The sequence below is a fragment of the Trichomycterus rosablanca genome, chromosome 7 (assembly GCF_030014385.1).
Source record: "Trichomycterus rosablanca isolate fTriRos1 chromosome 7, fTriRos1.hap1, whole genome shotgun sequence".
Classification (NCBI taxonomy): domain Eukaryota; kingdom Metazoa; phylum Chordata; class Actinopteri; order Siluriformes; family Trichomycteridae; genus Trichomycterus; species Trichomycterus rosablanca.
In genome coordinates, this window is record NC_085994.1 from 8578919 (window position 1) to 8592525 (window position 13607).

The following is a 13607-nucleotide window of genomic DNA, read 5'->3' on the forward strand; positions in this document are numbered from 1 at the left end:
TTTAGACAAACTTAATCTATTATAAGGTCAGTCAGACCTGTTTGAGATGACTTGTGCTGTGTGATGGTGCACTATCATGCTGGAAGTAGCCAGTGTAAACTGTACATTGGACATGAAGGTGTGTGCATGGTCAGGATGAAAGTATGTGGCATTAATTAATGATTTATAGGTATATGGGCGAGTCAAATGTGTACCAGATACAAATACAAACACTACCACACCCACCACGCTAAACAAGACAGGTTGGGTTCCAGGATTTACGCAGTTGATGGCAAATTCTGACCCTCATATTTTGCATGTTAAAGCAAAAATCTAAATTTTAGATCAGGCAATAATATTTTAATCTCCAGCTGCCCCATTTTAGTGAGCCCGTCATTCCTTTTTTTGATAAGAGTGGAACTCAATGAGCTCTATTGCTACTGTAGCACATCTGTCTCAAGGTCTGTACACCGATCAGCCATAACATTAAAACCACCTCCTTGTTTCTACACTCACTGTCCATGTTCTCAGCTCCACTTACCATATAGAAGCACTTTGTAGTTCTACAATTACTGACTGTAGTCCATCTGTTTCTCTGCAGGCTTTGTTAGCCCCCTTTCATGCTGTTCTTCAATGGTCAGGACTCTCCCAGGACCACTACAGAGTAGGTATTATTTGGGTGGTGGGTCATTCTCAGCACTGCAGTGACACTGACATGGTGGTGGTGTGTTAGTGTGTGTTGTGCTGGTATGAGTGGATCAGACACAGCAGTGCTTATGGAGTTTTTAAACACTTCACTGTCACTGCTGGACTGAGAATAGTCCACCAACCAAAAATATCCAGCCAACAGAGACCCGTGGGCAGCGTCCTGTGACCACTGATGAAGGTCTAGAAGATGACCAACTCAAACAGCAGCAATAGATGAACGATCGTCTCTGACTTTACATCTACAAGGTGGACCAACTAGGTAGGAGTGTCTAATAGAGTGGACAGTGAGTGGACACGGTATTTAAAAACTCCAGCAGCGCTGCTGTGTCTGATCCACTCATACCAGCACAACACACACTAACACACCACCACCATGTCAGTGTCACTGAAGTGCTGACAATGATCCACCACCCAAATAATACCTACTCTGTGGTGGTCCTGTGGGGGTCCTGACCATTGAAGAACAGGGAGAAAGCAGGCTAAAATAGTATGTAGAGAAACAGATGGACTACAATGAGTAATTGTAGAACTACAAAGTGCTTTTATATGGTAAGTGGAGCTGATAAAATGGACAGTGAGTGTAGAAACAGAAGGTGGTTTTAATGTTATGGCTGATCGGTGTATAACAGATATTTCAGCACCTGCTTGTGTATTTTATATGTGATTTCATGTGATACTGTGAAAGTGTGTTTGTGAGAAGGTTTGTACCATAACACCCCCAGTGTGTGAACTGTATTAAAAGTAATTAGGCTACAATGTGTTAATGAATCGGTAATAACTCTAGACGAGCTGAATTCTGGGCAGATAGTGAGGGTGTAAGAGAGATGACTGGTCAGACCTGAGGACCTGCAGCTGCTCTTCAGAGTTCTCCAGCTCATCCTTCAGTCTTCTCCAACGAAGCAATGCCTTCAGCTGCTTCTGCTCCTCATCCTCACCACTACCCAACTGGGACGTTGTATATATGTGAGAAGGAGAGAAAAGAAAAGGAAAACAAGACCGTAAAAGAGAGAAAAGCTATAAAAACAGAAATAATGAGACAGTTATCACTATGCAGTGCAAAACGAGAATTTTAGAGCCAAACACTGATTCAATTTAGGTCACTCATGCACACCTCATAAAAAAGCACAAAGAAGAAGCTGCTAAGAAGTTTATGGCAGTTTTAATTCTAATGTAAAGAACTTATTTATGAATCCAGTGCCGTTCTTTTTAGATGACTAAGCCCCGAACTAAAGGTCTTTTATATATGAGGGAATTTAAAACTCTCTGGGCATCAGAATAATGTAAATTTAGATAATAAAGGTTTTTTTTCTGGCAAACATGTATCTCTTTTTTCTCTTGGTAAGTCAAAATTCAGAATCAGAATCTCTTTATTGTCATTATACCAGGTATAACAACATTAAGGTGCAATACTCTCTAGTGTTATAAACAGTAAATAAAAAAAAACTAGAATCTACAAAATACCACAAATTGGCATTCACAAAATTTACAGAATTTACAATAACAATAATGACAATAACACAATAACACAATAACACACAAATTTAATCTAAAAAGTAATACAATTATTATGTTTCATAAACTGTCCAAACAGGGGGCAAAGGCAATAAAATGTCTAATTTAGTACGTGAATAACAGAAGACTTTTTGCATCCATTATTTGGCACAATTCAGTCACTTCTGTACAAATAATTGTTATTTTCAATGTAGAAGTGTCAAAAACAACCCCATTATTTTACATAAGCCTAAAATAGAGTAAAGTCCATGGGACCATGTAACGCATTAAAAGGTTTTCCAAACATCCCTATGGAAAAAAATACCTTGAAACTCAACGCCACTCCCAGAACCAATTGACGTTGAGTTTCAAGGTACCACTGTATTTAAAACAGCATATTATAGGTGTGAACACCTATAATCTCTTTACAGTGGTCGGTTATAACATTAAAATGTCATTAGCACACAGTCTATAATTTTACCAGTCTAGCAAGTGTTATAACAGTGTTAGAATGTTTACAGACACCCTCCAGCAATATAACTGATATAAATCAGAAGAAAGTCCAAAAAACACACCTCACATTATTGTTAAATATTGGCGGCTGATGTATTTTTACTGTGCTAATTTTAAAAAGCACTAGTATTGTATGAGCTTCAATTTGAACAAAACCAGTCATTGGACCAATTAGGAACTGTACCAGGCTCAAACCAAAAAATGTCAGTTTACTCAGCATTGTGATGTTGGGGAAAAGTCTGCACACCCTTTTCACCTTCTCCACGTTTTATTACATTACAGACTCATTCTATAATAGATTGAGTTCATTTTTGTCGCAAAATTCTACACAAAATAGAGGTCACTCTGACAGAGCTCCAGCATATCCTATTGGAGATGGGAGAACATGACAACGACCTGAAGCACACAGCCAAGAGAACAAAGGAGTGGCTTCAGAGAAAGTCTGTGAATGTCCTTGAGTGGCCCAGCCAGAGCCCAGACCTGAATCCAATCGAACATCTGTGGAAGGAGCTGAAAATGGCTGTGTACCGACGCTCCCCATCCAACCTGACGGAGCTTGCAAGGATATGCCAGGAGGAATGGGCAAAAATGTCCAGAAACAAGTGTGCCAAGCTCATAGCTTCTTTCCCAAGATGCCTTGAAGCTGTAATTGCTGCCACGGGTGCATCAACCAAGTATTAGGCTAAGGCTGTGTACAGATATGTAACCCCCTAAATAAACAATTTTTGTCAGTAAAATAAAATTGCATATGTTCTAAACCCTGTTTTTACTTTGTAATTATTGGTGATTGTGTGTAGATGTTTGAGGCAAAAAAGAACTCAATCTATTATAGAATGAGTCTGTAACGTGATAAAATGTGGAGAAGGTGAAAGGGGTGTACAGACTTTCCGGCTTGACTGTATATCCCTTTGATATACCAAAGTTTGGACAGTGGCATAATTGTACATCTACTTCCGTTTACCTCCCAAAACCTGGTATACATCATTCACAGCTATGTTACTGGGGTGGTTGCCAGGTCCTGAAAAAAAGACTTACTTTGCAACCATGCTTTTACTGTTAAAAAGACTTACTTTGCAACCATGTGGGTTGATTGTTTTACATACATTTAATCAACCATACATTAAAACATGAAAAAAGTTTGCTGCTTTAAACATGTTAATTATTAGGTGGTGCAGATATCATACCTGCTGCACTTTGGCCCAGAACACATCCTCAAAGTAGGTGGCAAATCCCTCACTGATCCACTCCTCTGTCCAGTCCCGTGCACCTATCGCTAAGCCAAACCAGGAATGTGCGATCTCATGGCACAATCTCGCCCCACACAGACTTTTCTCACCTGCTAGTACACTCTGGGACAGGAAGATGATATGGGGACTAAAAAACACAAACACAAAATCTAAATGTAAATACACTGGGTTATCCTTGGTAACAGTATTACATTATAGACAGATGAGCCAAAACATCAGCACCCGTCAAAATGTGAACGGGAAAGTTTTTCGTAATGCATTTCACTGTCAGAATTGTATTAAATGTTAAGGTTGATTGTAGTTACTCTAAGTAAATTTGGTAAACACAGATTTGACAGGCGGAAAAAACAGAGTGACTTTAATTAGTAATTTAAAGAAAAGATGTGTCGTGGCTCATCACTTTTATGCCAATTAGTTCAAAAAGAAAATTAGTAGCACAAGAAACAGACATACTAGTGTAATACATTTATCCAAATGAGATGAGATCAGAAAACCATTGTCACTTAACACACTCCACCTCTGCATAAATAGTGCAACCTGCAACTATTACACAAAGACAGAGCTGCACATCAGTTTTATAGTTTTATGCAGAAACGTCTAGTTCTCATCTTAAAGCTCATATTAACACCTTTTTATCGTGGCAAAACAACACTCATGTCTTAGAATTAAGAGTGAGCGACAAATTGTCCAAGAATTAAAAAGCAAACTACAATCACAGCAGGATACGTTACAATCAGCCCTTTGAAGGCCACCATAATGCAGATGTGGCCCTCGGTGAAAATGAGTTTGACGGTAGTTCAACCACAAAGCCTTAAGCAGGGCTACAAATTTAAAAAATCCAAAACAAACAAACAAATACAAGTGCTAAAATGAATCCCCTCTAAATCTGTAAATGCTTTCAGAGTCAGGTGTTTATCTGACTTGAATTCGAGCATCCGGGACAAATTTTAATTAAATGTGCCACTGCTTCCTCTCTGTAAATTACCTTGAGTGACCTTTCTGTGGGGTGCCTAGTGTGCACAATTTAGGTAAACAGTGCTTTATTGAAAAGCCTCTCCTAACAGAGCTCTGACAAGTAAACCAACACCCATTTCTTTTGTGTCCTCAGGTCTAGGCCTGCCTCTGTAATGGTTTTCTAAATGTGACACGCGGTCAGCAAATACACAGCTTCTGTTTATAAGCACATCAGTAATGCTTTAGCCTTTGGCTTGGTGACATACCTTTTCACACTGTTTTTCTATGGCAGAAAATATTCATATAGCTTCAGTCCTGAGGGATTTCTTTCAGCTCCAAGTGCACATTGTCCTCAGCAAACTGGAGGAAATCTGTACAAAGCACTGGGTCTGACTCACAGTAGAACATGCTACTCATACCTTTCATACAAATGGGTACAATTGTCTGAAGTTTCCAAACCTGTCCTGCTAAGGAAGCTAACAGCTCTCATAAAGAGATTTTAGGGAGTATCCACTTTCCCTAATACTCTACATGGAGAAATCAGGGTTTTTGGAAATCTGGCTGAGGCCCAAGGCACCTTGTTTAACCTGTACAAGTTCAGTGATGATAACAGGGACACAAATAGTGAATTAAAATGAATAAAGACACTAATCTGCAACTAAGTGCTACACCTCTGTCTGCAAAACACTTTAAAAAGCCCTGGCATGGGCACCCAGCAGGATATTCTGCTAGCACACCAGCGCCGAGATTCTGAACTCTTCGGTTCGAAACTCTTAGAGGAGTATCCACTTTCCCTAATACTCTACATGGAGAAATCAGGGCTTTTGGAAATCTGGCTGAGGCCCAGGGTACCTCATTTAACCTGTAGTGGTTCAGTGATGATAACAGGGACATAAACAGTGTATTAAAATGAATAAAGACACTAATCTGCAACTAAGTGCTACACCTCTGTTTTGCAAAACCCTTTAAAAAGCCCTGGCATGGGCACCCAGCGGGAGAAGACGTGAGCAGCAATATATACATCCATTCCTGCTGCAACATGCAGATGGTAGGGTAATAACTTCACATAAGCAGCATAAATCCATGGATCCAACCTGCCAGAATGATACAAAGCCCTGAAGTCATCTCATACTGGTTCCATTAACATGACAGTAAGTTCAATGCACTTTAATAGCCTCTCCAGTCAGGATATCACAGGACACCTGCTAGACCCCCCTGCTAGTTTGCCTACAGGGCACTACATCCTGAAACACCTTGGGTGCCCAGGGACATATGCCAGGATCCTGTTTGCAGACTTTAGCTCAGCATTCAACACCATCATCCCCCAAATCCTCTCCTTTAAATCCTGCCAGCCATCTATCAGTGAATTAACGGCTTCCTGACAAGCAGGAAACGGCAGGTGTGGTGTACAGGCGGTCAGCATTGGTGCTCCTCTAGGGTGTGTACTCTCTCCATTGCTCTTTTCTCCCATACCCACGTCCATTTGAAAAGTTTGATACATTTAAGTCTGTATAAAATTAGTTTTCCAGCTCAAGTGTCATCCTGGGTCTCTGTTCTGCTGGAATATGAGGGGTCTGGGGTTACCTAACTGAACTCTGCTGTGGACCAAATCTCTGCTGTGGACCAAATCATGTGTGAATGTGATCTGCTCCCAAGGCTGGGACTAGAGCAATCTGATTGGTCATGTTACTTTCTATTTTAGGTTGCCAGGAAACAGGATGCTTTAATCTACAAATAAATCACAGAGATAAAACATGAATACTTATTACACATAGAGCAAAAAGGCAATTATACAAAAGTACCTTAAACTTATACAAGAATAATTAAATCTGTTTTTACAAGCAAAGGAAAGACACATTAAGGCAATACGCAATACAATGAATATAAATTTCTTTCAGCCCAGTATTAATGACCTTAGAGTTGCACAATTGTAAACAAGCCTAAAACCAATGTTGGGTATGGACTCAAATGTCAATTAAGGCCTTCGGCGCTACGTCCAAGGCAAAAAACTATTTTAACAGCAAGCCAAAAATGAACATTTTCTTTAATCCAAGCAAAAATATAAGTGCATCTGGCACACAGGTGGCACAGTGGTCCCCAACCAGTTTTACTGCTTATATTTTGGTTGTTATTGTCTTATCGTCACCCCTAGGTGGGAGCAGCACCTCGTTGCAGTGAAAAAAGCTTATTTTACGTAGTTTATCAGCAATATTATTAAATCCTCCCACCCCCACCAGTCCGTGAAATGATATCTTGTATGAAACCAGTCCGTGGTGCAAAAAAAGTTGTGAAACGCTGGGCTAGCAAACCAGCATCGAGATTCTGAACTCCTCGGTTCGAAACTCTGGTCGCCTGCTAGGGCGGGATGACCAGACTATGTGGGTGGGGTCTTCTAGTGCATCTGACCACAAGACTGTACCTAAAATCTGAAGAGATTCCTTGCTCTGTATTCTCCAATCTAATCAAGCATTAGGGAAGATTTTCATGGTTATACATTACAGAAGAAAAGAACATCTGGTACATAGGAAGTTTTGGGGCTGTTTGTATCTCCAAGGGCCTGGAAACCTTGTTAGGATACAAAGCTTTAAAGACTATTATGAACTAAACATTTATGGTGCCTCAGCTAAGACACTACAATGTGGGTTTTAAAATTGTGGTTCAATCCTTTAGGAAGACAGTAATTCAAAAACTAAATCCATAAATAATGGATAACCACTAAAAAAAAAAAACTGTTCCCAGCCTCTTTAGCTAAAATAAAATAAACCACCTAAAAGCCTGGATAATCTTAAACAATTCACAGCTCTTTATTCTTCAATCTCTTCAAGCATTAAAGGAATACCGTTAGTGTTGTTATGCTGGCAAAATAAAGGAGCACCAAGAACCAAATGCAGGGACATTTTCTGTATTAAAATGTACACTGATCTACACTCCTTGTTTCTACACTCACTGTCCATTTAATCAGCTTCACTTACCATATAGAAGCACTTTGTAGTTCTACAATTACTGACTGTAGTCCATCTGTTTCTCTGCATGCTATGTTAGCCCCTATCCATGCTGTTCTTCAATGGTCAGGACTCTCCCAGGATAACCACAGAGTAGGTATTATTTAGGTGGTGGATCATTCTCAGCACTGCAGTGACACTGACATGGTGGTGGTGCGTTAGTGTGTGTTGTGCTGGTATGAGTGGATCAGACACAGCAGTGCTGATGGAGTTTTTAAAAACCTCACTGTCACTGCTGGACTGAGAATTGTCCACCAACCAAAAAAATATCCAGCCAACAGCGCCCCGTGGGCAGCGTCCTGTGACCACTGATGAAGGTCTAGAAGATGACCAACTCAAACAGCAGCAATAGATGACCGATTGTCTCTGATTTTACATCTACAAGGTGGACCAACTAGGTAGGAGTGTCTAATAGAGTGGACAGTGAGTGGACACAGTATTTAAAAACTCCAGCAGCGCTGCTGTGTCTGATCCACTCATACCAGCACAACACACACTAACGCACCACCACCATGTCAGTGTCACTGCAGTGCTGAGAATGATCAACCACCTAAATAACACCCGCTCTGTGGTGGTCCTGTAGTGGTCCTGACCATTGAAGAACAGGGTGAAAGCAGGCTAAAAAAGTTTGCAGAGAAAAAGATGGACTACAGTTAGTAACTGTAGAACTACGAAGTGTGTCTATATGGTAAGTGGAGCTGATAAAATAGACAGTGAGTGTAAAAACCAGGAGGTGGTTTTAGTGTTATGGCTGATCAATGTATATTTGATAGCTTTTTTTTTTTTTTACTATTTTTAGGGAAGGACTAGCCACAAATACATTGTATGCTACCCTAATCTTTTTAACTGATAATTACCAATAAATTTACCATTTTATGGGTTAAATACAAGTGCATGTTCCAAAGGGAAGGGCATACACACGATATAGAAATACATAACCCCAAATATCTAAAGACAGAGGTCTGAACTGTGCACATAGGCTTAAAAAGCCACCCAGAAAATGTTACCCACCTATGTACTGTACCTAGATAAAAAATTTAAATGTTTTTCCTCTTTTGACAAAGTAAAGAAAGAAAACCATGTTTATTCTGTATATGTTATTTGTTTTTCTGCAACAAGATCTGCTTGCAGTCAAAGTTAGAATGACAAATGATCTTTGAATATCTGGACAGCTTGTTAAACATTTCTTCATATGTAATAACATAAAAACTCAGAAACAGATTCAAGAAGCAAATCTTTCAGTCATTATGCATAATGTAATTTCCACAAGAGAAGAAACAGAGGACTGTGTAAAAATAAATCTCTGCTTTTCCTGTATCGCTGCTGCACATTTGCAAAAGTGACAATGTTCTGAACATGAAACATGAAAAATTGTAAAGAAATAACCGTGTTAAAAGTGAAGTAATAATTGTCTTTTATCCAGAGAGTCTGCTTCTATTTTTAGTAGAAGAATGACAAAGTAGATTATGAAAGCTCCTATTTTAAACATGACAGAACAACCCTCAAATATTACTCTCCAAAAAGGCCAAAGAATAAATATAGGCTTGTCACCAGGGAAGAAATCCGGAGGGAACGAGTCATATCTAAAATTAGGGTCAGAGGGTTTTTTTGCCCTTTGTGCATTACACATATTTTGCAACAATAGAACAACCTGTGGTTAATAGTCAGAGCCAACAAATATCCTCCCCATATCAGTGCCTAAACCAGACAACATTTCTATTATAGAGGAAATGAGCAGGATCAAAATCACAAATCATTTAAAAAAAAAAAAGAATCAATTATGAGTTGCATCTAGTCTTATCTAGTGATTTAACCTTTTTAAATGCCACGGATCTGCCAGTGGGTTCAATGTTAATTATAAATGACTATGAAATATCAGCCATTATATTCAAAATGAACTGTTAGGTAAATAAAATGCCTTTAAATTCCATTAAGTCAATTTATTCCATGGTCTATTATTGTTAATTGTTTGATTGTTTGAAGTCTAATGTCTTTAAAGATCATTCAAAATTAAGCACAGCAAATTCAAAATTCAAATTAGATTTGAATTTGTTTTATACATTTCTGTTCCCCAGCAAGGCACCTGGTAAGTCCACGATTTATGCTTTTTAACATGTCAGTCAAATCTTTAAACAAATAGGTGTAGTGTGAAACCCCCTATCACCGATAAGTCATGTAGTGTGAAATACACACCGACTTGAAATACTCCCGATTACAAGAGATCCAGTTGTGTAGTGTGAACTGCACTGACTTCAATCTTTCTCTGCAAGCTTTTATTCAAGTTTAAATAGTTAGTGGTGGATGTTTGAACATTCTTCCAGAAAAATTATTTGTTCTTTAAAGGATAAAAAACTGGATATTTAATCTGCAGTCTCCACCACATAACTTTCCATAAAAGTTCACTACTGTTAAATCTGATGTTTATAAACTACTCAAATTATTTAAGCACCAAGTATGAAATGTTCCTGGAATAAGGGAATATTAAGATCTGGGTTTGCTTTTGGTAAACATACAATGGCAAGACTTTTAAAGACTGTTGTCATGGTTCTTAGACAGCAATACTGGAATCAAAAGACAGAAAAATGTTAATGAGTGTGTCAGTAGCCAATTACTGAACAGTACTAACTGGCTCAAAGACAAAAACTCAAATGGTGGAAAAGTTGGGACAGCGGCATGTTTACCCCTGTGGTACATCACCATTTTATTAATGAGTTGTTTTAATGGTTTGGGAACTGACAACACTAATTAACACAGTTTTACAAATGGATTTTTTCTCCTTTCTTGCTTAATACGAGACTTCAGCTACTCAGCAATCCATTGCCGCCATGATTCTTCTCTTCATGATGCACCAAATATTTTCAATAGAAGACACATCTGGACTACAGGCGGTCACACACTCTGTGTCTATGAAGCCACGCTGCTGTAGCGCATACAGAATTAGGCCTGGCATTGTATTGCTGAAATAACCATGGAAAAAAACATCACCTTGATTTCAGCATGTGTCTCTAAAAGCCCAATATTCACCTTGGTGTCAATGGTACCTTCACACAAGTGACCAAACCCAAGACGGCTGATGCATCCCTATACCTATTGGCTTTTGCATCTTTCACTGATAACAGTCTGGATGGTTTTTTTATCGTTGTCACAGAGAACTAAATGTGAGTTTTCCCAAAAACAAGCTACACCATGGACTCATCTGACCACAGCACACGTTTCTACCATCTTTCAGACCATCTGAGATGTCGGGCCAAGAGAGCTCATAGATGTTTCTTCATAGAGTTTATGTACTTATGTATTAGCCAAGTCAAGTCAAATTTATTTATATAGCACTTTTTACAATTAACATTGTCTCAAAGCAACTTTACAGAATCCAGGACCAACAGACCAAAAACCCCTATTGAGCAAGCCGAGGGCAACAGTGGCAAGGAAAAACTCCCTTAAAAATACAGGAAGAAACCTTGAGAGGAACCAGACTCAGCAGGGACCCATCCTCTTTAGGTGGCCTGGAGGATACTTTAAATAAATAGGATTTAAACAAATCATACAAACACAAAATTACATTGAACTGAAAAATTATGTATTATGAGTTTCAGGTTGCCTTTCTTGGTGCAGTGGCGACATGTGGAACATGACAACAGTTTTCTGAAGTACTCTTGAGCCCATGTGACTGTATTTATCACAGTAGCATACCAGTTTTTCATGCAATGCCGTCTGAGAGCTCAAAAGCCACACACATTCAACAGTGGTTACCAGCTTTGCCCTACACGGACCGAGATCTCTCCAGATTCCCTGAATCTTTTCACAATATTATGAACTGTAGATGATGAAAGACATGTTCTTCCTGAACTGATTGGCAGGTCTCGCCTGATGTCTGGAACAAAGTGGTGAGCCATAATGCATCATTGCTTGTACAGACTGAGCCTTTGGTGGATCCTTTTTTTGTACCCAATCATGAATCCTTCATCTGTTACCAATTCACCTGCTTAATGTGGAACACTGTAACTTGAATATTCGTTCAAATTTTCTCTTATTTGTCCTACTTTTTTGGGGTGTATGGGGTCTTTCATGGGTAAACTCGTGCAACCAGGTCATTTGCAATTACCAGTTGTTAACCAGGTTTTGAGTGTAAATCGGTCTCCTGAAGCTCTGCTTTAAAATGAGTCGCTGTCTATTCTGTCTCCTTCTATTTCCAATCTTTCTGTGCAGGTTCATAGTTCAGGATGAGGACAAACACAAAAGCTTGCCATTATCTGCTTTTATAAAGACTTTCAAATGTCTGGCTTCCTTGCCTGGATGCTAGATCAGACTGTAAAGTGTTACGCAACTTCTGCTGTAGGGTCAGCAAAGTTCCACTGAGCATGGCAGTCCTTTTTAGGGCACGCCACATAATCTTGTTACCAAACTTCCCCCACATTATCTGAGATCATTAGCACATGGGATATAAAGGAAATGTGCTGCCAGAGCATATTAAGAGCAAGTATGCAACAGTTGATGGCTACGATACAATCCATATGTAGCATTATGTAGGTATGGACTGGCTGCATCTGATAGAGAAGATCTCCTTAAATAAAAAAAAATACACTATATTGCCAAAAGTATTCGCTCGTCTGCCTTCACACACATATGAACTTGAGTGACGTCCCATTCTTAATCCATTGGGTTTAATATGACGTCGGCCCACCCTTTGCAGCTATAACAGCTTCAACTCTTCTGGGAAGGCTTTCCACAAGGTTTAGGAGTGTGTTTATGGGAATTTTTGACCATTCTTCCAGAAGCGCATTTGTGAGGTCAGACACTGATGTTGGACGAGAAGGCCTGGCTCACGTTCTAATTCAAGCCAGTCAAGTTCTTCCACACCAAACTCGCTCACCCATGTCTTTATGGACCTTGCTTTGTGCACTGGTGCGCAATCATGTTGGAACAGGAAGGGGCCATCCCCAAACTGTTCCCACAAAGTTGGGAGCATGAAATTGTTCAAAATCTTTTGGTATGCTGAAGCATTAAGAGTTCCTTTCACACACCATAATCCCCCCATCACCAAACTTTACACTTGGCACAATGCAGTCAGACAAGTACCGTTCTCCTGGCAACCGCCAAACCCAGACTCGTCCATCGGATTGCCAGACGGAGAAGCATGATTCGTCACTCCAGAGAACACGTCTCCACCGCTCTAGAGTCCAGTGGTGGCGTGCTTTACACCACTGCATCCGATGCTTTGCATTGTGCTTGGTGAAGTGAGGCTTGGATGCAGATGCTCGGCCATGGAAACCCATTCCATGAAGCTCTCTACACTCTGTTCTTGAGCTAATCTGAAGGCCACATGAAGTTTGGAGGTCTGTAGCGATTGACTCTGCAGAAAGTCGGCGACCTCTGCGCACTATGCGCCTCAGCATCCGCTGACCCCGATCTGTCATTTTACGTGGCTATCACTTCGTGGCTGAGTTGCTGTCGTTCCCAATCGCTTCCACTTTGTTATAATAGCACTGACAGTTGACTGTGGAATATTTAGTAGCGAGGACTGGTACTCACAATTGGACTGGTACTCACGGTACCACGCTGGAATTCACTGAGCTCCTGAGAGCAACCCATTCTTTCACAAATGTTTGTAGAAGCAGTTTGCATGCCTAGGTGCTTGGTTTTATACACCTGTGGCAACGGAAGTGACTGGAACACCTGAATTCAATGATTTGGATGGGTGAGTGAATACTTTTGG

At 39.9% G+C, this 13607-nt stretch overlaps 1 protein-coding gene across 1 annotated transcript in view; it reads right to left on the reverse strand.

Annotated features, from left to right (window-relative positions):
• The window catches only part of aopep (aminopeptidase O (putative)), a 142128-nt gene that overhangs the window by 103988 nt on the left and 24533 nt on the right, over positions 1-13607 (reverse strand). Inside the window, exons 5-6 of the mRNA XM_062998927.1 lie at positions 3876-4065; positions 1526-1632 (exon numbers count right to left, since the gene is read on the reverse strand). Coding sequence (XP_062854997.1) covers positions 1526-1632; positions 3876-4065 — 297 coding nt within the window. The remainder of the gene's footprint in view (positions 1-1525; positions 1633-3875; positions 4066-13607) is intronic.